Source organism: Cannabis sativa, chromosome 2 (assembly GCF_029168945.1).
Source record: "Cannabis sativa cultivar Pink pepper isolate KNU-18-1 chromosome 2, ASM2916894v1, whole genome shotgun sequence".
Classification (NCBI taxonomy): domain Eukaryota; kingdom Viridiplantae; phylum Streptophyta; class Magnoliopsida; order Rosales; family Cannabaceae; genus Cannabis; species Cannabis sativa.
Window position 1 is genome coordinate 1590569 of NC_083602.1, and position 22072 is coordinate 1612640.

The 22072-nt window shown below is 29.6% G+C and overlaps 3 protein-coding genes and 4 non-coding genes across 10 annotated transcripts; 2 read left to right on the forward strand and 5 right to left on the reverse strand.

The window, feature by feature from the left end:
* Nucleotides 1–467: 467 nt before the first annotated feature.
* Nucleotides 468–2568, reverse strand: LOC115719157 (putative FBD-associated F-box protein At5g53635). 2 transcript variants are annotated; one of them, XM_061109796.1, is made up of 3 exons: nucleotides 2392–2568; nucleotides 973–2271; nucleotides 468–881 (listed from the first exon to the last, which is right to left on the reverse strand). In XM_061109796.1, the coding sequence occupies exons 2-3, from the start codon at nucleotides 2257–2259 to the stop codon at nucleotides 702–704; spliced, it is 1467 nt and encodes a 488-aa protein (XP_060965779.1). In that variant the 5' UTR covers nucleotides 2260–2271; nucleotides 2392–2568; the 3' UTR covers nucleotides 468–701. The 2 variants fall into 2 exon arrangements, with proteins under 2 accessions (XP_060965779.1, XP_060965780.1); XM_061109797.1 differs by lacking the exon at nucleotides 2392–2568 and having other exon boundaries at nucleotides 973–2347.
* Nucleotides 2569–6059: 3491 nt separating this feature from the next.
* Nucleotides 6060–8520, reverse strand: LOC133029007 (increased DNA methylation 2-like). Of its 2 annotated transcripts, none has more exons than XM_061109799.1 (3): nucleotides 8229–8520; nucleotides 6921–7844; nucleotides 6060–6786 (listed from the first exon to the last, which is right to left on the reverse strand). In XM_061109799.1, the coding sequence occupies exons 2-3, from the start codon at nucleotides 7840–7842 to the stop codon at nucleotides 6737–6739; spliced, it is 972 nt and encodes a 323-aa protein (XP_060965782.1). In that variant the 5' UTR covers nucleotides 7843–7844; nucleotides 8229–8520; the 3' UTR covers nucleotides 6060–6736. The 2 variants fall into 2 exon arrangements, with proteins under 2 accessions (XP_060965782.1, XP_060965781.1); XM_061109798.1 differs by having other exon boundaries at nucleotides 6060–6569; nucleotides 8229–8516.
* Nucleotides 8521–10101: 1581 nt separating this feature from the next.
* LOC133034627 (F-box/LRR-repeat protein At3g26922-like) lies at nucleotides 10102–12110 on the reverse strand. Of its 2 annotated transcripts, XM_061109800.1 has the most exons (3): nucleotides 12047–12110; nucleotides 10586–11933; nucleotides 10102–10476 (listed from the first exon to the last, which is right to left on the reverse strand). In XM_061109800.1, exons 2-3 carry the CDS (start codon nucleotides 11897–11899, stop codon nucleotides 10297–10299), a joined length of 1494 nt encoding a protein of 497 aa, XP_060965783.1. In that variant the 5' UTR covers nucleotides 11900–11933; nucleotides 12047–12110; the 3' UTR covers nucleotides 10102–10296. The 2 variants fall into 2 exon arrangements, with proteins under 2 accessions (XP_060965783.1, XP_060965784.1); XM_061109801.1 differs by having other exon boundaries at nucleotides 10586–12065.
* Nucleotides 12111–13299: 1189 nt separating this feature from the next.
* On the forward strand, nucleotides 13300–13370 carry TRNAG-GCC (transfer RNA glycine (anticodon GCC)). Its single transcript has one exon. It is a non-coding gene; the product is annotated as a tRNA-Gly (tRNA).
* A 4-nt stretch (nucleotides 13371–13374) lies between these two features.
* LOC115721604 (small nucleolar RNA snoR114) lies at nucleotides 13375–13460 on the forward strand. The gene has a single exon (XR_004012615.2). It is a non-coding gene; the product is annotated as a small nucleolar RNA snoR114 (small nucleolar RNA).
* Nucleotides 13461–15809: 2349 nt separating this feature from the next.
* On the reverse strand, nucleotides 15810–15894 carry LOC115721603 (small nucleolar RNA snoR114). Its single transcript, XR_004012614.2, has one exon. It is a non-coding gene; the product is annotated as a small nucleolar RNA snoR114 (small nucleolar RNA).
* A 4-nt stretch (nucleotides 15895–15898) lies between these two features.
* Nucleotides 15899–15969, reverse strand: TRNAG-GCC (transfer RNA glycine (anticodon GCC)). Its single transcript has one exon. It is a non-coding gene; the product is annotated as a tRNA-Gly (tRNA).
* Between the last annotated feature and the right edge of the window lie 6103 nt (nucleotides 15970–22072).

Genomic DNA, 22072 nt, shown 5'->3' on the forward strand with positions numbered 1-22072 from the left:
GTTGTTCTATTGAGTTAAGAGAGAAATAAAAAAAAATAAAGTTAATTTGAGTTAAAGAAAGAGATAAAATTAATGTTAAATATAAACATATTTTTAAGAAAATGAGAGAATTTTTTAACTAAATAGTAAAATTAAGCACATAAATTTTAATTTTTCTTTTATTATTGTTCATTAGATTAAAATCTCATTTTTGAAAAGTAGTATTTTTAAAATTGGCATTTAATTATGTATATTATATATTTTTTTAATAAAACCAAGAAATAAGCATTCATTATATGAAAAACTTATAAATAAATGTTCCAAATAATGTGAGATAGTCTTCTAAGGACTTCAAAATGGGCCTTTCCAATTTTTTAATAATTCACAAATATATTCCAATAATTTTTCTATAAGAATTGACTGAATATACAGTATATATACTAAACTACACTAAAGAGAAAAAGAGAGTGAACCTAAAGCTGCATATCTTAGTGGTACCAATTGAAAATTGTTGCTACCAAACCAAATCAAATCAAATCCATACCAAACTCATATCATACACAAACATATCAATATAATAAAGAAGTTTATCTTCTAATAACCACTTAACTAAGACAATTAAGACAAAACAGTACTAACAAATAACTAGTTAAAAACAAATCTTTAGTGTTGACAATATACAGAGTATGCTGCATATTGTTTTCTCTTGAACTTTAAAGCAGCTAAAAAATCTGCATTTTGTTAATAGACAATGTTTCTAAAGAAGGTGAAATCCACATTAACGAGTTCTTCAAATCTGACATTCTTTCGGGATTACTATCTTTAGTAATAACTCTGAGATGCTTCAAATTAAGCAATGGAGAATAACATACCCTCTTGAACTTTTCTGGCCAAATAAGAGCCTAATTCATACAAACATATAAACATATTAGATCAATAATACAATTTTTAAATAACTCAAGATAATCAAATTAAAATAAATAATACAAGTACCTCAAATTCTTTAACATGTAGGCTAAGAGTATTCCAAGAGCAATTGAAATTCGAAAGAAAATTCAACATATCAATATACCACTCTGCATCATAATCTCTACAATCCTCATAAATCGCCATTTTTCCACTCAACAAATTAGATGACTCTATCGATATGATTGTATCAATAGTACCTTCATAACAAAAGTATTCTAATTCCGGAGCTGATTCAATTGTAACCTTGGCCTCCCTTGAGTAACAATTCTTAAAATAGAAACTTTTCAAGTGTTGACTCGAGATTTTGAGATGACACTCGTCGTAGTAACAAGGTACATTCATGATGCTCAAAGTCAAATTCTCAAGAAGAGGATTATTAGAAATAAGAGAGTTCAACGCCATCACCCCAACATGCGTTATTGATAGATCATTCATCGAAAGAACTTTAATTTTGTTACAAGTTGAGAGATTTATATTCGCGAAAGAATTACTAAATATCGAAGAATTACTAGTAAGTACCAAAGATTCAAGATTTATAGCATCAATTTGTAAGTCTTTCACATATGTATACACCAATTCCAAGTTCTTGAGGCTTAAGCTTCGCAACCGGTGCATACCATCAATTAGTAACAAACCATACCAACATAACCGAAATTTCTCAAGAGAAGGACAACCCAACAAAAACTTGAATACCACATTGGGTTCATATTTCACAGTATATGATGTCTTAATATTTTCCAATGACAAAGTTTTTAGTAATGGGAAATTAAATGAATGAGATTTATCCAACATTACTCCACATAACTCCAAATTAGTCAAAAATTTTGTATTGTTTAAGAATACTTTAGGTAAGCAGTGGTAATAGTAACCTCTATTGCTTTTGCCTATGGATAGAGAGATTTCCTTAATCTTGTTCTTCTTGACTATAAAAGCTAACCATTTATTTATGAGGTGAGCATTACTTATTTGATAGAAACCTTTCATTTCAAGCTTAAAACTAGTTATGCATGAAGAACCAAGAACACGATGCATACCTTTCTTGCGTTGTTTAAAATATTTTTCGACGTAATTGTAGAACTTTTCTTGCTCATTTTCCCATTCAATTCCGAAAACAATATTCTTATTGGAGAAAAAGATTGTGGGAACTGAATACCAGATGAGTTTCCAACGCTTGGAAAGAACGCATGTTCGAACTACATCTTGAGTTGGGAGAAACGATAGGATGTCATTGATTATTGAATCGGGAAGATTCGAAATTCTGTCATCACCACCCACCATTATTGATGATGTTGATGATGATGATGATGCCATTTGGATTGTGAACTGTGTAACGTACGTAAAAAACCAAATTTAAGATAATACTATAGTAAGTAGTTGAGTATATAATATATTATATATAGAAAGAAGTAAAAGTAAGTAGACAAGTTATTTATAGATGCTTACATGAATGAAGATGATGATGATGATTAAATATCTTCAAAGAAAGATTTAAGGGTTCCAATTTTCTTTTCTTTTTTTTGTTGTTGGGCACTTCTCCATTTCTTAACAATAAATAACAAGAATGAGGTTATTATTGTAATTTTAGTCATACTTTTTTGGGAGAGTTTTGTTTGCCCAGATGATAATTAAGTACACTCTGAAATTTAAATTTATTTATTTTCTCACATTATTGTAAACCCTATACTTTCTTTTTTACTTTTTTTCTCACATTATTCTTTGTTAGTTTTAATACTTATCTTAATTTTTTTTTCTTTAAATCATGTATATTTTTTTTCTCTAATAGAATTTTATATTTTAATTTTTTTTGCTAAAGATATTTTTTAAGAATATAAATTTGAAAAAAAATATAAAAAATAATGTAATTAAAGAATAAAGATATGTATTTTATGTAAAATTAAAATTATTGCAAAAAAATCTATTTATAAGTTTTTAAGTGCAAATAAAATTACCACCCCCTTTTCTTTTTAAAGGTTGCCATACTTAATTTTACATCAATTAACTATAAACTGAAAGTTTAGAAAAATTCTATAATGCACGTACTGTTTCTGCATCAGAGAAATTTTTTTTATTCTAATTTTTTTCATAGTAATTTTCTCTGTAGTTATTTAAGACATCCACAAAATTTTAAGAAATTTGGTAACATTTAATGCGCCAAAAATAAGGTTTAAAAAATTTATTGTATGCGTAATTTTTTTATATGCGTATGAATAGACTATTTGAAAAATATTTTCTACATTGAAAATTATTTTGAATTTTTTTAAAATTTTGTAGGATGTCTTAAATTACTGTAACAAATACGAGTATGAAAAATTGAACTAAATTTAATTACGGATGTCAAAACAGATAAAGAATGCATCAGTGCATTTCTTTTAGGAGTGCATTGTAGAAGCGCTCGAAAGTTTATGGAAAAAAAATTATAGAAAAATTCTATAATATAGTCCCTAAAATGGGCGCACTGATGCGCCTGTAATTGTTTTAGCATCCAACATCCAGCATCTAGGAACTTTTTTTAGTTCAATGTTTTTTCATAGTTTTGTACTTTGTAGTTATTTAAGATATTCTACAAAATTTTAAAAAAATTTGAAAAATTTATACAAAGGGTTCAAATAATTTGTTACATGTGTGTCTCTTTAATTTTATACGTGTGTGAAATAGATTTTTTGAACATTGTTTGTATATTGTAAATTATTCCGATTTTTTTAAAATTTTAAAAAATATTTTAAATAACTATAACGTACGTAACCATAGAAAAAAATTAAACTAATAAATTTTTCAATATAACGAAACAGTAGAAGATGCATCGAATATATATATATAGTTATCATTACAGATGACAAGAGTGATCAAGAAGAACTTACTGAAATTTTTAAAATAAAATATTGAGACTGTCAAAAGCTAAATTTTCTTATTTGAGGTTTTCTTAAAAAATAATCTAATGTATTGAGTTCATTGAGGTGTATATATTATACTCATATTTTGCAATATAAGAACATATTAAGAGACATATTATACTCTGTAAAAGACAGAGAGATTAGTGTACCTCAATACTAGTGAATGAGAAGTTCAGATCAAAACAAGGTGGAATTAGTTACTTTGACCATTTAGAAGTCAACTCCAAATCCTAACTACTTTAACTAAATATCGCGGCCAACTCAGCATTTTCAGTTAAAATCTGTTACAAATCTTTAGTTTGTTTTAGTTTCAAGCTATGATGAAGAGAGATTCAAGTTCACCAATTGTAAAGTTACTGATTTAGAACCTAATTCCAATCAAGGGAATGAAAATGAAAACATAAAATGCAAAACAAAACAGCCTTTGACTTCAAACTTTATTGATTCACACTTGGTGTTACAATGGTGATGATCACCAACAGCTATGAACTCACAAGAGAATCGAGTTCTATAGCTTTCATTTCTGTACAGAGAAAATTTCGGAGAGGAGGAGAATTTGGTTTTTAAAGGCATTGTCCAAAAATATTGGAAAGACAGAATTGTACCCAACTAATTAACTTAACTGCCGAGATTGAAGCTTTAAGGAATTTACTCATTGTAACACCACAACAAGTATCTCATGGTGGTTGATTGAACCTCGTAATTCTTAGTGTGTTTGTTCCAATAATTGTTCATAATCATTCTTTAGTTTGTCAACTATTTAATCTTTTTTATGTGTTCTTGATGAGTTGTTAATTCACCACAAAATATACAATTGATTGCATATATAAGAGACAATATTGTATCTGTGTTTTTCTATGAGAACCAATGTATAATGAATGAATGTACATACAAAAAGACAAGACAGAGATATTAGAACATAATAAATAAATCATCAACAAAAATCTCAAGTTCACTTCATATTCATTTTGTTTTAAGGTCATTTTATCCTAATAATTAATAATGTGTGTTGAGAATCATGGGGTTCCAACTCAAAACCAATTGGCAATGAGTGGAGTAGCCCATGTTTGTTATATATGGCTCAATACTTTCATATTTAATCCATGTGGGACAATATTCTCCAATAATGAAATCTATGATGATCTTCATCCTTCATTTGCCAACTCATTATTCAGACAAAATGATCATTCAACATATGTATTCTTGCAATTTTGACTATAATTAATAGATTGGAAACCAAAAGTTACATATTTTGGCAACAATTTACAGAATTATATGACTTGAAATAATGTCAAAAACATGAGTATGACATTAGTGTTGATGGAATTCTGTTTGGCCTGAGAGAAATATTATATTATGAGTTTAAAAACAGAAAGAATGGAAAGTGGGATAATCCATCTGAATATACAAAAGGGATGTACTGATGCACCCTTGACTAGTTTCAGCATCCAGAAGAATTTTTTAGTCTAATTTTTTTTCATATTAATGTACGTTATAGCTATTTAAGATAACCTACAAAATTTTGAGAAATTCAGAATAATTTACATTGTAGAAAACAATGTTCAAACAGTCTATTTTACACGCGTATAAAATAAAATAGTCACGCGTGCAACATACTATTTGAACGTATTTTTCAGCGTGTTAAACTTTTCCAAATTTCTTAAAATTTTGCAGGATGTCTTAAATAACTATAACGTACATGATCACGAGAAAAAATTTGACTAAAAAATTATTTCGGGGGCTAAAATAGATAAGGGTTCATCAACACATCCATTTTAAGGGTGTGCATTGTAGAATTTTCCTGAGTTATTAGTTCTATTATTCCTTTATATTTGAAAAAAGAAAAAAAAGTAAGAAAAATGTAGAAAAAAAATTAAAAAAAAACTATAAATTCTCGTGGAAAAAAAATTATATATCCAATTTAACAAAATATACCATATATGAAAAATTGATTTTTTTTTTTTTTTTTTTTTTTTGTTCTCTACACATTTTTTTCCTACATAGCCTAAATAATTCATTTCTCCAAAAATTCAAAATTGTAATCCTGCTAGAAAACTTATCAGAGTTGTGATCACCACAGAAAAAAATATCTGTTGCCAATATACACTTCTCCTATGGTTACCCCTTATGTAATTTTCTCATATTTTTCAACTTTTTAGTTTGTATAAAAGCCATAAAATTTATAATTTCCCACTTATGACCCTTAGCCTGAAATAGATGTTTCAACAAATATGGCTTATCAATTAGTCAGTAATTGGCCACTTGATTAATATGTTTTCACTGTGAAAGAAAACAAACTGTAAATGGGCTTTATCTCAACATAGTGTAAAAGTAAAACTTGGAAAGTCTCAAAGACTCTATAAGGGTAAAATTAACATTATTTACTTGACAAAATGACAAACATCAAAGTAGTATCCTTGACTCTACACAACAACTTGTTTCAGTATTAAGAGGCCATGTTAGATAGAAGGCATCATTTTCATTTCATCTGCAGATTTTCTTTCAGTACAATGCCTTCGAGAATCCCATCAATGCCAAATTTACCAGAAAATTGTTGAGGATCAACTGGACCGGGGAGTTTAAAAGAGATAGAGAACCGCCCTGGAGGGCATAAATTCTGCGTTTGCATTTCGAACATTTGGGAGTACCTGTGTACTGTCTTCTCACCCGTTGTAGTAGCCCCGCGTATTAATACCTCGCCCTCACTTGAAACTTCACAACTAAAATCACCTGCAGTCACAAAAAGAAACATCAACAGACTACTCGGTTGATTAAGAAGCAACACTAGACTCCAAACTCATACCATAAAATGAAAACTAACAACTCTATAAGGGATGAGAATTAAGTTTCTATTAGCAAAATAAAAGCAAAAAGATACACATAAAAACGAAAGAACACTAATTAGTAAATGGGAGAAACGTTTCCATAGTTTGGACTTTGGAGAGGCCTGCAAGGGAAATTAGCCAAAGTCAATAAATGTGCACTTAATGTAAGCACGAGTGATTCAGCCAACAGTGATGAGTCTAATGATCACTTTCAAAATAAGAAGCTATAATGTAAATAATCCAAAATGCAACTCACTTTCATCTCTCTTCACTCCTGGAAGGGAAATGCGAAAGATGTAAGAGTCCTCGCACTCCCCAATGTCCACGAGTCCTACAGTTGGCCCAACAGGTCCCGCTGCTGCACTCCCAGTCAATGCAAATCCGTTCTTAGTAGCAGCTACTATTTTAGACAATTCTGATACAGTAGGAAGCGAAGGAAGAAATATCATCGCCGGACTAGCCATGTCATGTTGAAGGGAACCATCCACCTTAAGAACCTTGTCTACATGTCTAGTTTTCCTATTCCTTTGTGAGGATTTGGAAGGAGAAAGGCCTCCATTAATCTCATCCACTGGAGCTGCTGCACTATGTGAAATGACACCATCAATAGTATGAAACCTTGCAGCATCTTCATCCAAAAGAACATCATGCAATCCGGTTAACCTCCTGAATCTTTCAACATCCTCTCTGTCAATGTAATATATGTCTGGGTTGTTAACAAATACTATGTTTTCTACAATCTTGTTTCGGTATTGGTTCAGTGAATGGCGATGAAGTAAAGGAGGAAAGAGATCGGGAAACTGAGGGTAGTTGGCAATTGGGTCGTTTCCATTTTTAGGGAGAATACCATCAAAGAATTGGAGCAACAAAGGTAATTTTACAACAGCAGATTGGTCAGCCTTCCTAAGAACATAACGGTAAATACGCTCTACCTCGACTATTTCCATGTGTGATGAACCAGCTAGCTGATCAGAAGTATAAGGTGGAAGCCCCTCAGCAATTCTCTGCAAGATGGACTTTTTAGGGAACCCCCCTTTAAGATCAGGTCCAAAGTAAGTACCAATCACAAAGAACAAAAGAAACCGCTGATCATCATCATCTGCAATCTTAGTTTGAACATTGGTTGAGCCTAACTTTGTCACAGTGTTAGAATTTACAGCTTGAGATGAATTGGCCATTGCTGCCAAACAAAGTATACAAATTTGGAAGTTAATAAACAACAGTGATTCCACTATTTTGGCATGTACATATGAAATAAATTTCACAAATTCACACATTATTGGCTTTCTTTACATATTTACTTTTCCCATTAATACAACATAGAAATTAGCAACTTAGTAATAAAATTAGTGAAAAATAAATTTGAATTTTAATGACAACAAACACTCAAACAGTTGGGAGCATGATTCAAGGTACATGAAAATGATGGCAATATTGAACAAAAACTGATCATAATTTCATCAACATAGAATAATCATCCCAGATCATAGAATTTCAGATCAAATATATATGCATGCATATTTACTGTTCTAACTTAGTATAATAATAATAATAAGAGACTTACTTGTGAGTAGGGAGCATTAAGCCACTAAGATCTCCCTCATCGGAATTAGGACTGAGAATTTAGGGGAATTTTCAAATGAGAAACTCGGTTCAACATCTCCCTCCTCCGATTTCCCAATCGTAACAGAACAAAATTCAGAATCCCCAATCGTAATTGAAGAACCTGAGAAAATGCGAAATCTTAAGAGCATTTAACAGAGAAAAAATGGAGAATGAAAATGGTGAGAAAATTGAGACTCAGAGTGAGAGTGAGTAGAAATATTACTTTTAATAATGGGATTATAATTATTTTCCAAAAAATAAATAAATAAACAAATAAATTACAAAAATATTATTTTACTAAATTTAAATATTTTTACGGATTTTAAGATTTTATTTATATAAAAAAGGTATTTTTATTGATTTTGTGTTATTTATATATTAGTTTGATGTTGTTTTTCTATTACTTTCATATAATTTTTTGTATTTTTATAAAAATATCAGTATGTAATTTTTCCTTTAATAATTTGTATAAAAATGAGGGTGCTTCTACGAATCCCTAACTCCTTATATGTAAAATTAAAAAAAAAAATCAAAATAATTTACAATATAAAAAGTAGTGTTTAAACAACTATTTTACACGCAATAAATAAAAAAATTATGTGTGCAATAGATTGTTTGAACTCTATTTTTCGGTGTGTTCAAATTTTTTTGAATTTCTCAAAATTTTACAAAATGTCTTAAATCACTACAATATACACGACCATGAAAAAAATTTAGACTAAAATTTTTTCTCTGATACCGAAACAGATAAAAATGAATCGGTGTACCCATTTCAAGAGATGTATTTTAAGAATTGCATTAAATTTTATTTTCTAATTTTTTAATCACAAAATGAAAGTAAAATTTTTGTTTTTAAAAATTTTATTTTTGAAAAATAAAAATGCGTTCTGTAACCACTTCTATAAAGTTCATTTTTATTTTTATTTTTTGATTTTATTTAAGTCGAGTCTAGGTCCGGAGTCGGATTCAGGTTCGGGTCAGAAGCCGGGTTCAGCGACAAGGCCGTGGGGAGGGGATTTGGGTGCAGATTTGGTTGGAGTCCAAAATATAAATTAAGAAAAAAAAATGTTTAAAAAAATATTGAAAGTGATTTTTTTTTTTGTTTTTAAAATTTTGATTTCTAATTAAAAAATTGAAAAGTGAAAACAGTTTTATAAAACATATTTTTGAAAAATATTTTTACTTTTTTAATTTTAAAAATAGAAAACTGATTAAAAAAATGTTACCAAACGCCACCTAGTTAACATGCTATTTTCTATTAAATTATTTTTTTTCCTTAATTAATTAAAACAATTTTTCCAAAATCTTTTTTCTGGAGCAGATTGGCAAGATTCTTCTATACAAACTTCATCCTCTAAGCTCTTCTTTTCTCCACCAATTCACAGTATACACAACTGTTTCTTTGTCTTCAATATAAACACTTTCATCCTTCTGTAAACTAAATTTCAATAATTTGAAAACTTATAACATTTTTGGTCATAATGCAGCCTTGAAATATTATAATTAACATTTTTGGACATATCTTATATCAGCAAAGTTTGAAGGTTTCATTCATCAAGATACACATTGCAATGTATATATATTATGCCACAAACCTTTGAGTCAGCAAAATTCTACTTGCTTAAAGAAAAGTCACAAGAGAGTTTCAATTACTTAATCCCAAAACCAATAAATTTGCTGCCATGAGCTATTATTTCAGCTGATTGAATGAACAAATGTTTATAAAGAAAGAAATCATTTCATGATATTAACAAGATATCTCACTACTTTCTTGTCCAATGATCATTGAAATTTTGAATCAAATACTTAAACAGAAATCTTAATAATTCAAATGTCTAAAAATTTACTTGGGAAATTGCTTCGATTTGTTGCATAATTCTCATGTAGTCAAGTTCATCATTAGTACAAAGCTACTGATAAAATAAACACGATGCCATAAGAGACTACATACCATTTTCTAATCTAAAACTAATAGAAAAAAAATCATTCTTGAACTTATAATCAGCAGTTACTTTGTTTTAAAGCAACTAAAATATATGTTTTTCATTAATAGACAATGTTTCTAAAGAAGGTGAAATCCACATCAACGAGTCCTTCAAATCCGATATTCTTTTAGGATTACTACATTTGGTAATAACTTTGAGATGTTTCCAATTAAGCAATGGAGAACGACATACCCTTTTCAACTTTTCTGGCCAAATAAGAGCCTTCATGGAAACATATAAACACATATCACTTTAGAGTGAATAGATTAACAATACGACATTGAAATAAGGCTACAAAATCAAATAAAAATAAAAACATAATACAAGTTACCTCATATTCCACAACATGTAGGCTAATAGTATTCCAAGAGCAATTGAGATTCAAAAGAAAATTCAACATATCAGTAAACCAGGCCGCCTCATAGCGATCATCCACATACTCAGTCTCCCCCTCAAGTATCACAATTTTTCCACTCAAGGAAATAGATGGCTCTATTGATATGCTTAGATCCATATGACCTTCGTAACAAAAGTATGCTAATTTCGGGGCTGATTCAATCGTAATATTGCACGGTCCAAAGTAAGAACTCGTAAAATTGAAACTTTTCAACTCTTTACCCGAGATTTTGAGATGGTTCTCATGTAAATGATGGAAGATCAAAGTCAAATTCTCAAGAAGAGGATTATTAGCAAGAAGAGTGTGTAACAATGGCTCGAATTCATCACTAGTATCATCTAACAAGAGATTTCTAATTTTCTTGCAAGCAGAGAAATTTATATTGCGCACCGAAGCACCCCTTAGTACTAAAGATTCAAGATTTATGGCCTCAACTTTTATGTCATCAACATTTATTGTATGTTCCAATTCCAAGAACTTAAGGCTCAAGCTTCCCAGTCGAAGCTTACCATCAATATGCAAGAATTCATATCTACATAACTGCAATTTCTCAAGAGAATGACAACCCAACAAAAACTTAACTACCACATCCTCCTTTGCAGTATGGGAAAGCCAAACATATTCCAATGACAAAGTTTTTAGTGATGGGAAATTAAATGAATGAGAAGTATTCAATCCTACTCCACACAACTCCAAAATAGTCAAATATGTTGCATTGACAAGTATTTTGGGTAAGCAGTAGCAACAACCTCCATTGTCTTTGTCTCTGCCTATGCTAAGATTTATTTCCTTAACTTTATTCTCAACTGCAAAAGCTAACCATTTATCTACGATCCCAGCCTTACTTTTTTTATAGTAACCAAACATTTCAAGCTTAAAACTAGTTGAAATTGAATTTTCTATAAAATACATACCTTTCTTACGGTGTTCCAAATATTTTTCAACATAAATGTAGAACTTTTCTGGGTCCTGTTGCCATTCCAAATACTGTGCGGTGTCCATTCTACTACAGAGACCAGTCATGGAGAAAAAGATTGTGGGGACTGAATACCAGATAAACTTCCAACGCTTTGAAAGAACGCATGTCGGAACCACGTTTTCAGTTTTGAGAAAGGATAGGATGTGAACGATCACTGAATTAGGAAGTTTCGAAATTCTGTCTTCACCATCATTTCCATCCACCATTGTTAATGATGATGATGATTGTCTTTTACGCCTTTTGCTCAAGTTCATATTATCATTATCCATAATGAGCTGAAATCGACCCAAATTGGATTGTGAACTGTAATGGCAAAGATGAATACAAGTATGAGAAATATATCAATCGATTAATTTCATATACATAAAAGAAAGAAGTAAAAGTAGAAAACGGTTAATCCTGAAGATGAAGATGACCTTCAAACTGAGAAGGATTGAGATTTAGGGTTTCTTAATTAAGTGTGATATAACTTAACAAAACACTTTTTAAAAAATATCTCTAACTAATCGTAACACATAATTAATTAAATAATGGAATAATTATATAAGACACCATTTTTTGTAAAATATTTATATTTTACGTTCAAAAAATGTTTTTTTTTTACATTTTTACGGTTTTCTAAAAAATAACACGAAAACAACATAAAATCAACAAGAAAACAACATAAAAGTAACATGAAAATAACAACAAAAAATAACATACATACAACAAAAAATTAACAACAAATGAACAAAATTTCAACATAAAAAGACCGTATTTTATGTAAATAAAATCTCGTAAAAATATTTAAAATTTCGTGAAACCGTATTTTTGTTATTTTTTTGTTGCTTTTGTGCATTTGTGAAATTAACCCTTAAATAATCACGGGTGTAATTAAGGTGGTTAAAAATCTTTCCTGGTTTATAAAGTTAGTGGGACATAATTTGATAAATATTAAATTTTGGGAGCATAATTTAATACATAAATAATTACTGAATTAGTAAAATTAAATAAAATTTAGAGTGCCTTTAGAAATCCACAATGTAATTCAACAATTTCAATAATTTAAGAAAAAAATTTAAGGGGCATTTAATGAACAAAAATTTTAATTAATTTTTTTTTAGTCATTTTTTACATTATATTAGACAAAAACACTATACAATTAATCAGAGCACATATGACAACATGTAAGAAATGAATTACCAGCTATAATAGAGCATCTCTAATAGAATGCTAAAAATATAGAGTATAGTTAAATTTTAGCATATTTAACAAAAACTACTATTTCAATGATGATCTAAAATGAGTGTTAAATTTGATATATACTAAAAGTTATATCAAATTTAATATAAAATATACCATTGTGTCAAATTTAACTCACAATAAATATTATTTTTTAATTTACTATAATATCCTTAATTATTATGATTTATTAATTTTTACTAAATTTTACTTTCGTTTTTACCATATTATTATTATTTAATCAATAAAAAAATAAAAATAATAATTTTTATATATTCTCACTAAAATTTCAAATAACTATCAATATAATTAATTATTTTTCACTTATTTTACAAAACAAAACAAACCAAACCAAATGTTTGATATTATAGCATCTTATCAAAATGAAATGGTTAACTTTGGAATGAATAAACAATAATACAAGTAACTAATAAGATGGAAGCAAAGAGCACCAGTGGTCTAGTGGTAGAATAGTACCCTGCCACGGTACAGACCCGGGTTCGATTCCCGGCTGGTGCAAATTTAGCTGTGATGATATTTGCACTTCTGTGTTGGAGGGGTCCTTCACCATTATCTTCTTTAAGATATAAATCAAGTGCTTCTGAGCTTTAAACTTTTTTTTTTGTGTACATGTGTTTATGTGGTTCATTGATATTCCTATAATTATATTCATTTGATTAATCAATCCAATTTTTATTATATTAAACATATTCTTAAGGCACCACAGAATAGCAGCTGGTATTGGAAGCAAATTGGACGACAGTTTCTTGGCAAAGAGAGGTCGACTTTGTTCTAATGTTGTTTGTTTAATTTGTGGCAATGATCAAGTGGAAAATCACCAGCACTTATTTCTTGAGTGTTACTTTATTGTGGACAATGTCCCACATGGAATAAATGGTAGAAAATTGAGCCATATATAAGAACATGGGCTACTCCTCTCATAGCCAATTGGTTTTGAGATGGAACCCCATGATTCTCAACATGGTATCAGAGTCATATCCCTTGCGGGCAAGTGATCATATCCGATCCGTACCTATACAGATAGTGACCATGTCCAATGGTAGAAAATTGAGCCATATATAAGAACATGGGCTACTCCTCTCATAGCCAATTGCTTTTGAGATGGAACCCGATGATTCTCAACATACTTTTGTCAATGTAAAACCTTAAACCATACCAATGACCAAGTTTTTAAAGATGGAGAACTAAATGAACAACAAGTATCCAACTCTACCCTCTTCAACTCCAACACTGTTAAATGTTTTGCACTCTACTATTTTGAGACCATCCTCACTTTTCTGAGAGTGGATACATCTGAAGCTTAAAACTAGTTATGGCTGAATCGACAATGAAATATGCATACCATTTTTGTGTTGATCCAAAGTCTTTTGAATCTTTTAGATTACCATTTCAATTTTGTTACTCTTAAAACTGTTACAGCTCACAATATAGATAATTTAAGATGTTGAAAATAGATGTACATGTGAAAATATGTATACAACAATATATATAAATCATATTCATATAACACTAAAAAAAAACAGATGCACAAACAATAACAATAACTAAACAAAAGAAGAATGTTGAGTGTTACTAACCTCTTCATCTGTAGATTAATCAAAATGATATCAAAAATCAATAAGAAGAGCATGTCAAGTAATGGAATTGTAATTATGTAAAATTGCAGCAATATGAAATAACAAGATCTACATAAAAATATATAATATGATCAATAAATTAATACAGAAATGAAGAAAAATCCCATTTTCTTATGCAAAGTAGTCAAATGCATTAGTACAAACATAAGCTAGGAATTAATTAACAAAACACAATCTGAAAAAGAAGTAAAAGACATTCATCTATACTAAAATATGACATTTCCATTGACAGACAATGTTTCTAAAGAAGGTGAAATCCACATCAACGACTCCATCAAATTCGACAACCTTTTTGGCTTCAAATTCGACATTCTTCCACGATTCGAATTCGACACTCTTCCAAACTTATGACATTCAGTTATGAATACTTTGAGATGCTTCCATTTAAGTAAAGGCGAACCGCATTCCCTCTTGAAGATTTCTGGAAAGGGGTTAAAGCCTTCATGCAAATATGTAATAAACATATCAATAAACACACACTTAATATAATATGAACTTCAAATCTATCACAAGGATAATTATTCTGATTATGTAGAGCAAATGAGATTCGAAAGAAATTTCATACTACTACTAAAAGAGTCAAAGCCAGAAGATTATTACCTTTTCCATTTGACTTATATTGAATATACAATCATTGTAACAAAAGCATGTTAATTCTGGATCTGATTCAACTACAAAACAACACCTACTTGTATCCAGAAGATTAAATCTTTTCATGTGTTGACTTGAAATTTTAATTAGACAATCTGAAACTGTCACAAGATGTATCAAAGTCAAAGTCTCAAGAAGTGGAATATCAGAAATAAGAGCTTCTAATTTTGACTGGTCATATGTAGCTGAATCTACTAATGAGAGATTTTTAATTTTCTTGAAAGAAGAGATGTTTATACTGTCCAAGAAAGCACCATATATAGTACCAAAGATTCAACATTACTGGCTTCAAGATGAAATGCTTCATCCTTGTGCCTCTGAAATCCAAGTTCAACGAACTTGATGGTTGAACTTATTTGCAATCGAAAATCATCATCGTAAAATACCTTATTATTTGTTGAATAAGGTGGAGTTGGATACTTGTTGTTCATTTAGTTTTCCATCTTTAAAAACTTGGTCATTGGTATGGTTTAAGGTTTTACATTGCCACAAATTAAACAAACTACATCGTATAACAAATAATAAACAGCTTCCAATACGAGCTGCTATTCTGTTGTGCTTTAGGAATATGTTTAATATAATAAAAATTGGATTGATTAATCAAATGAATATAATTATAGGAATATGAAAAAAAAAAAATAAGAGATTTAAGCTCAGAAACACTTGGTTATATCTGAATTAAGATAATGGTGAAGGACCCCTCCAACACAGAAGTGCAAATATCATCACAGCTTAATTTGCACCAGCCGGGAATCGAACCCGGGTCTGTACCGTGGCAGGGTACTATTCTACCACTAGACCACTGGTGCTCTTTGTTCCAACCTTATTAGTTACTAATTTTATACTTTATTCATTCCAAAGTTAACCATTTCATTTTGATAAGATGATATTATAATATCAATGTTTCGTTTTGTAATTATACAACAGCATAAGAATAAAATAAACAATCTGATTAATTGTTATAGTGTCTTGTCTAATAATATATAAAGTTATAGTTTAGTGTGTAATCTATCTTGATTTTTAGATAGAGTCCAAAGCACTTGAGGTAATGAGGTACATAGGTAACCTTTGTTACCATCTAATAATGTTGTTTTTAAGTCAAAAGTGCTTATACTTTATTGCAATACGAAAAGTATAAGCACTTAAGGCCCAACAACTTTGATGTGGCATTTAATGATCCCTCCCAAAGTAAAAAATTTTCTTTGAAGAGCCTTCTCTAATTGGTTACCAATATGCCTGGACCTTGTGACAAAGCATGTGAAAATCTCTTCAATTTGCCCCGTTTGTAATTCTCATACTGAAACTATATATGCATGCTCTCATTTCATGCGCGTTTGCACACTCATATTGGGCCAAGTTGGATTCAATCTTTGTTTTGGAGATGCTCTTAACTTTTGGCAGTTGGTTTGATAATCTTTTTAATACTCTTGACGATGAACAGGTGTGTTGTGTTGCCATGGTGTGTTGGGCTTTATGATAAGCCCAAAATGCCACGTTTTAAAAGAAAATTTTTCCACTAAGTGAGGTTCTTGCATCAGCTAAGGTAACTCTTGATTATTGGTGTAAGGCTCAGTATAACACTAGTTTGTCATTTATGTTTTTTGAAAACAAAGGAGACGGAATTGAGCTTTGGACTAAACCAAAAATGAATCACACGATTCACCGAGCCACTGGACGCTATAATCATCGAAAACAAAAAGACAACAAAATAAACGTGAACCAAACAAAAAACACCCTAATCAGAGCAACAAAACTCTAACACTCAAAAGAGAGCAACGTTGGTATTATTTTAAAGTGTGCTAAAATATAACAACACGCCATCATACATATATATAAATTACAACTACCACAACTACAATATATATTGTATGAAACTGAAAATGTCAATATCTTATACTTTAGCTCTCTCACCATTTTCTTGAATTTGTAAGACTGGATTCAAGACCCTCAAAGCTTGCTCAACTCTGCTAGTATTTTTTTCATGTCAAATGGTAACATGTAGTGACGGACCCTGAATTTTTACTTTGTGAGGGCTTATTTATTATTAAAAAATATTTATACTTATATTATAATCATTTTTATTAGATTTATTTAATTTTGTAGATTTTTTTATTATTTGGGTCTATAATTATCAAATTAAAAAATTATATTTAATTTTTTAAAAGATAATATTTTTGTTAGTGGGGGCTATAGCCCCACATTGAGAGTAGTGGGTCCGTCCTAACATGTAATAATAATATTCAATATTTATTCAGTACTAATTAATTAAATACCAGGTTTAAATTCAATATATGAAGAAATACCCTTTAATTTCTACATATTCATTATTATGAAGAAGTTGACTTTTTCTTCTTTTATTTATTTTTTTATTAATTTTTTTTTCTTTTGAATATCAATAACGTCACTCACGCATCAAAATTTTAAATTTTAAAAGAATTTGGAAATGATTATAATTACTAAACCTAATGTAAGTCCTGCGTAATATTTTGATTTGACTAAATATAATACAAATAAGTTTTATAAAAAATATATATATAAAAATATTTAATTAGTTTTTTTAAAAAAATATTTAATTTTATGTTATGTTATAAAAATTAAATTCACTAATATATAATTAACTACTGAATCCTAATCCTAATAGAGTTCACATGAATCAATTAAATTAAAATTATGTAAAATTGGGATATTAAATCATTTTCAAACTAACCGACCTTTATTATCTATATATAAATACCCTACTCGTGAGACATCAAATGCATCAACATTTTTCATTTTTTTTAGTTCCTTTCCTAAACATTTGAATAACCCTAATTTTGATTAATCATTACCTTTTTACCCAAATTTCACAGCTTTTTTTTTTTCTTTGATTCCAAAATTAATCATTTCTATTAGTGATTAATTATGAGTTCTCCACAAGTCATTGGGGATCCCTATTACTCTATAACGCCCAATCATTTTGAACCAAATCCAATTGAACAACAACCACATAATGCTCATTTTTTTACCATTAACTTAAATGCTAAGTTCATTCTTGCTCCACCATTTGCTATGGAAGACGAAGAATTTCTATTCGATGATGACGACACAGGAAACCCAACTGCTTTTATAGAAAATGTTGCGCGAATTTCATACGAAGAGCAACGACACTCAAGCTCAAGATGCCATTCAAGACATGCTTGCTGCGGTCTTTCTTCCTTCTCTGTCTTTTCTTGCTAATGAAATCGTTGATTGCGGTAGAACGATGATGAACAACAAAAGTTATTATAGTTCAAATGAAGAAGTCAGTGTTGATGTTTCTATTAGAGTTTTTGTTGATGAATTACCTCAACTTGATTCGGATTACGATGATGATGACAACGACGATGATGACTATGATATGAATGATGTTCCAATTCGTTTTGTGGCGGCGAGTGAAAAGTCAATTGAAAAATTAGAAAAAGTGCAGGTAAAAGATAATCCAATTTTTTGTTCGATTTGTTTGGAGGATGTTTCGGTTGGTTTGGAAGCTGCTAAGTTATCATGTACTCACGCGTATCACGAAGAATGTGTTGTTGAGTGGCTACAAGTTAGTAAATTTTGTCCCAATTGTAGAATTGAGATAGTTTAATAATCATGTGGTGAATTTTTATTGATCATATATGTATACAATCATATATACTATTTACACTATTACATAATACGTTGTATGTTATATAGACATCTTGAAGAGATTCATTAATAAAGTTTTATCATATGTTTTGTTTAGTGAGTTTATTATTATATTTTATTTGGGTGGTTTATTAAAATTACTTCATAAAGTAACGACATTCATGATTATGTAGCATTATGTTTAATCTAGTTTATTTTTTTATTTAAAATGTAATATTATATATATCATCGGTAAATTATTAGACTTTTTTTATCATGATAGAAAATTATTCATTAATTAAATAAACAATAGTGTAATAATGATATTCAATGTTTAAACTCAATGAAGTACCCTTTTCCACATATTTTTTCTCTTTGTTGTTGCAGCAATAGGAAGAAAAATAAATGTATAACAATAATGAAGCTAATTCACATGAAAATAAACATCTCATTGTTATGCAAAAGAGTAGAGTACCATTTAGCAAAGGAAACTAATAGAAGATAACCATCCCCTACTCATAATAATCTATTCTCAACAGTTACAATAGTGTAAAGCAACTAAAATATGAGATTTTCATTAATGGATAGTGTTTCTAAAGAAGGTGAAATCCAAATCAAGGCATCCGTCAACTCTGATTCTTTCTCAGGTTGACAATCAGTAATAACTCTGAGACACTTCCAATTAAGCAAGAAAACGTATGAACATTATTAACTAGAAAAAAAGAACACCAGAAAATCAATAACTATTTGCTTTTAATAATAATATTTTATTACATAATTTACAGTCAGTTCTTTTTTCGATAGAAAATAATTAAGTAACCAATATACTTGTACAAGATTCTAATGCATGTACCTGGCTGAAACTGATTATAATCTTGAAAGGAAAAAAGAAAAAGAAAGGTGTGATTTGACTTAGTCTGATTATTTTGAGATGAGAATTGTTATTAATTATAATTGTCATATGGGACAATAGAAATGTTACAATATTGAGATCAAGATAACTTTAACTTAATCAATGGTGATCAATCTCCCTTGTACATGATCCAATTGAAGATAAACACCTTGAAGACAACTTGTTCTTCTTCTTCTTCACTTCGGTTCCTCACTTCTATTCTATTCCCTCTCTCATTGTTACATGTACAATAAACCTTACCATACACCAGCAGACATTCTCACACAAAAGTTCTTACAACAGATTGATTTCTCTATCTCAAAACGAAGCTCCAAGTGTGCTCCTCACCCTTTCGCTTGAGAAGATGATAAATATGAGTTAGTTAGAGGTTGTTAGAGCTGGCTTTCAGCCTTTTGTAATTCTCGATTGCCTATATAAATGAAAGGTTCTGCTTAAGAATCTCAAGAGAGCTTTTACAGTTCTTGGTGTTCAATTTTGTATTGGTCCAGATATGAGTATCTCTTTCACCTTAACACTGTAATATCAATGATCAAATCATTTGGCTAATATTAATAAATTTGGAGCTATACATTACCAATTGCGCTCGAACTCGATTCCATCTCTTCCTTCAACAACTCCAACTTCATCTTCTCCATCTCACGTTCCTGAGAATTTTTGTCCTCAGTTGAGATCTTGTTATATTCCAACTGATTTATGGTTTTTTTTTTCTTTGATAAAGAAGACCTCATTTGATTTAGGATTATAATTAAAATCCTAAGATAAAAATCCTAAGATAAATCTGATAACTTAACGGAGTTAACTTGCTGTTAAATTTTACACATAAAAAAGGAAAAAGATAAACCAAGCAAGAATTCTATTCTGTTATATAGAATAGATAGATATATTATTATAGATATTTTTACCCAATAATCCTAATCCTATCAGAAAACTATTTTAAATTTTAATTATTAATTAATCATTTTTCCTTTTATATAACTTTTATATGTATATAAATACGTATCCCTACAATAGTTCATCAATTTCTTTCTACGAGCTAGCTTAAACCATTTTCCATATTTCTCAAGAACACACTTCAAATATAAATATATATAACATCCTCTTTCTTAATTAAACTTAGTGAATACATTTTCGGCTACGTAGGCTGATAATTAGTGGATCAAAGGAATATTGAAGGTACTTTATTTCTTTTAATCAAAGTCAACATTATTCTAAAAATAATAATTTTGACATCAGTCCAATTTCTTGTTAAATAAAATAAAAATATAATTTATGTTCTTATTATTGTTATATACAGATCAATATAGCAATGGAGTTTTTCCCAGGTTTTCAATTTCAACCAACTGATGAAGTATTAATCAATTATTATTTAAAGCCGACGGTATTAAATCAACAAATTCCTTATAATAAAATGATACATCATGCTAACATTTATGCTTCCCAACCATCATCATTGGCAGGTATATATTTATAGTTAGAAATTAATTTATTTAATAATTAATGATCACTAATCAATAAATAATTAATTGTTTGTTTTGGTTTATAGATTCGTACGAAGGTTTCGAAAGAGAAAAGGTAAAAGAATGGTATTTTTTTAGTCCAAGAGTGTGCAAAAATGGAATTCGTGCAACTCGAAAAGCACACTTGGGTTATTGGAGAATGTCACAGTCAGCAAAGCCAATCCAACATAACGGTGTAGATATTGGTCTAAAAAATGTTCTCAATTTTTATATCAGAGACAATAAAAACAGCATCAAGACAGAATGGATTATGCACGAATACATAATAATCGACAACAACGATGATTCTAATAATAATAAAAAAAATGATTTTGCGTTGTGCAAAATATACAAAAATCCAAAAAAATATAAAAATAATAAAGATGAGGAGCGACAACAGCAACAACCACAATCAATGTTATTATTAGAAGCTCAAAATCAAGAAGAAGAACTACAAACAAATGTTACTACTAGTACCGATGAACAACAACAACATAATCATCAACAACCACAATCGCAGCTACAATCACAACCATTCATAGACAATGATTATTATCCGCAACCACAATTAATGCAACAAGGTGATCAGAGTACTTACGAAGAACTCATTTCACACAGCAATCAGTATCAACCACAACTACAATCACAAGCGCCATTCATATACAATGATTATTATCCGCAACCACAATTCTTGCAACAAGGTGATGAGAGTACTTATGATGAACTTTGTTCATACAATAATAGTTATCATCAACCACAATCACAGCTACTCATACAACAAAGTGACCAGAGTACAAATGAAGAACTCCTTTGGCACAACAGTTATCATCAACCACAATCACAGCTACTCATACAACAAAGTGACCAGAGTACAAA

Coding starts and splice junctions, on each gene's coding strand:
- LOC115719157 (XM_061109796.1), bottom strand. CDS start 2,259: ATGGCATCATCATCATCATCAACATCATCAATAATGGTGGGTGGTGAT. Junction 882..972: donor TACATGTTAAAGAATTTGAG/GTACTTGTATTA, acceptor TGTATGAATTAG/GCTCTTATTTGGCCAGAAAA.
- LOC133029007 (XM_061109798.1), bottom strand. CDS start 7,842: ATGGCCAATTCATCTCAAGCTGTAAATTCTAACACTGTGACAAAGTTA. Junction 6,570..6,920: donor AGGAGTGAAGAGAGATGAAA/GTGAGTTGCATT, acceptor TTGTGACTGCAG/GTGATTTTAGTTGTGAAGTT.
- LOC133034627 (XM_061109800.1), bottom strand. CDS start 11,899: ATGGATAATGATAATATGAACTTGAGCAAAAGGCGTAAAAGACAATCA. Junction 10,477..10,585: donor TACATGTTGTGGAATATGAG/GTAACTTGTATT, acceptor GTTTCCATGAAG/GCTCTTATTTGGCCAGAAAA.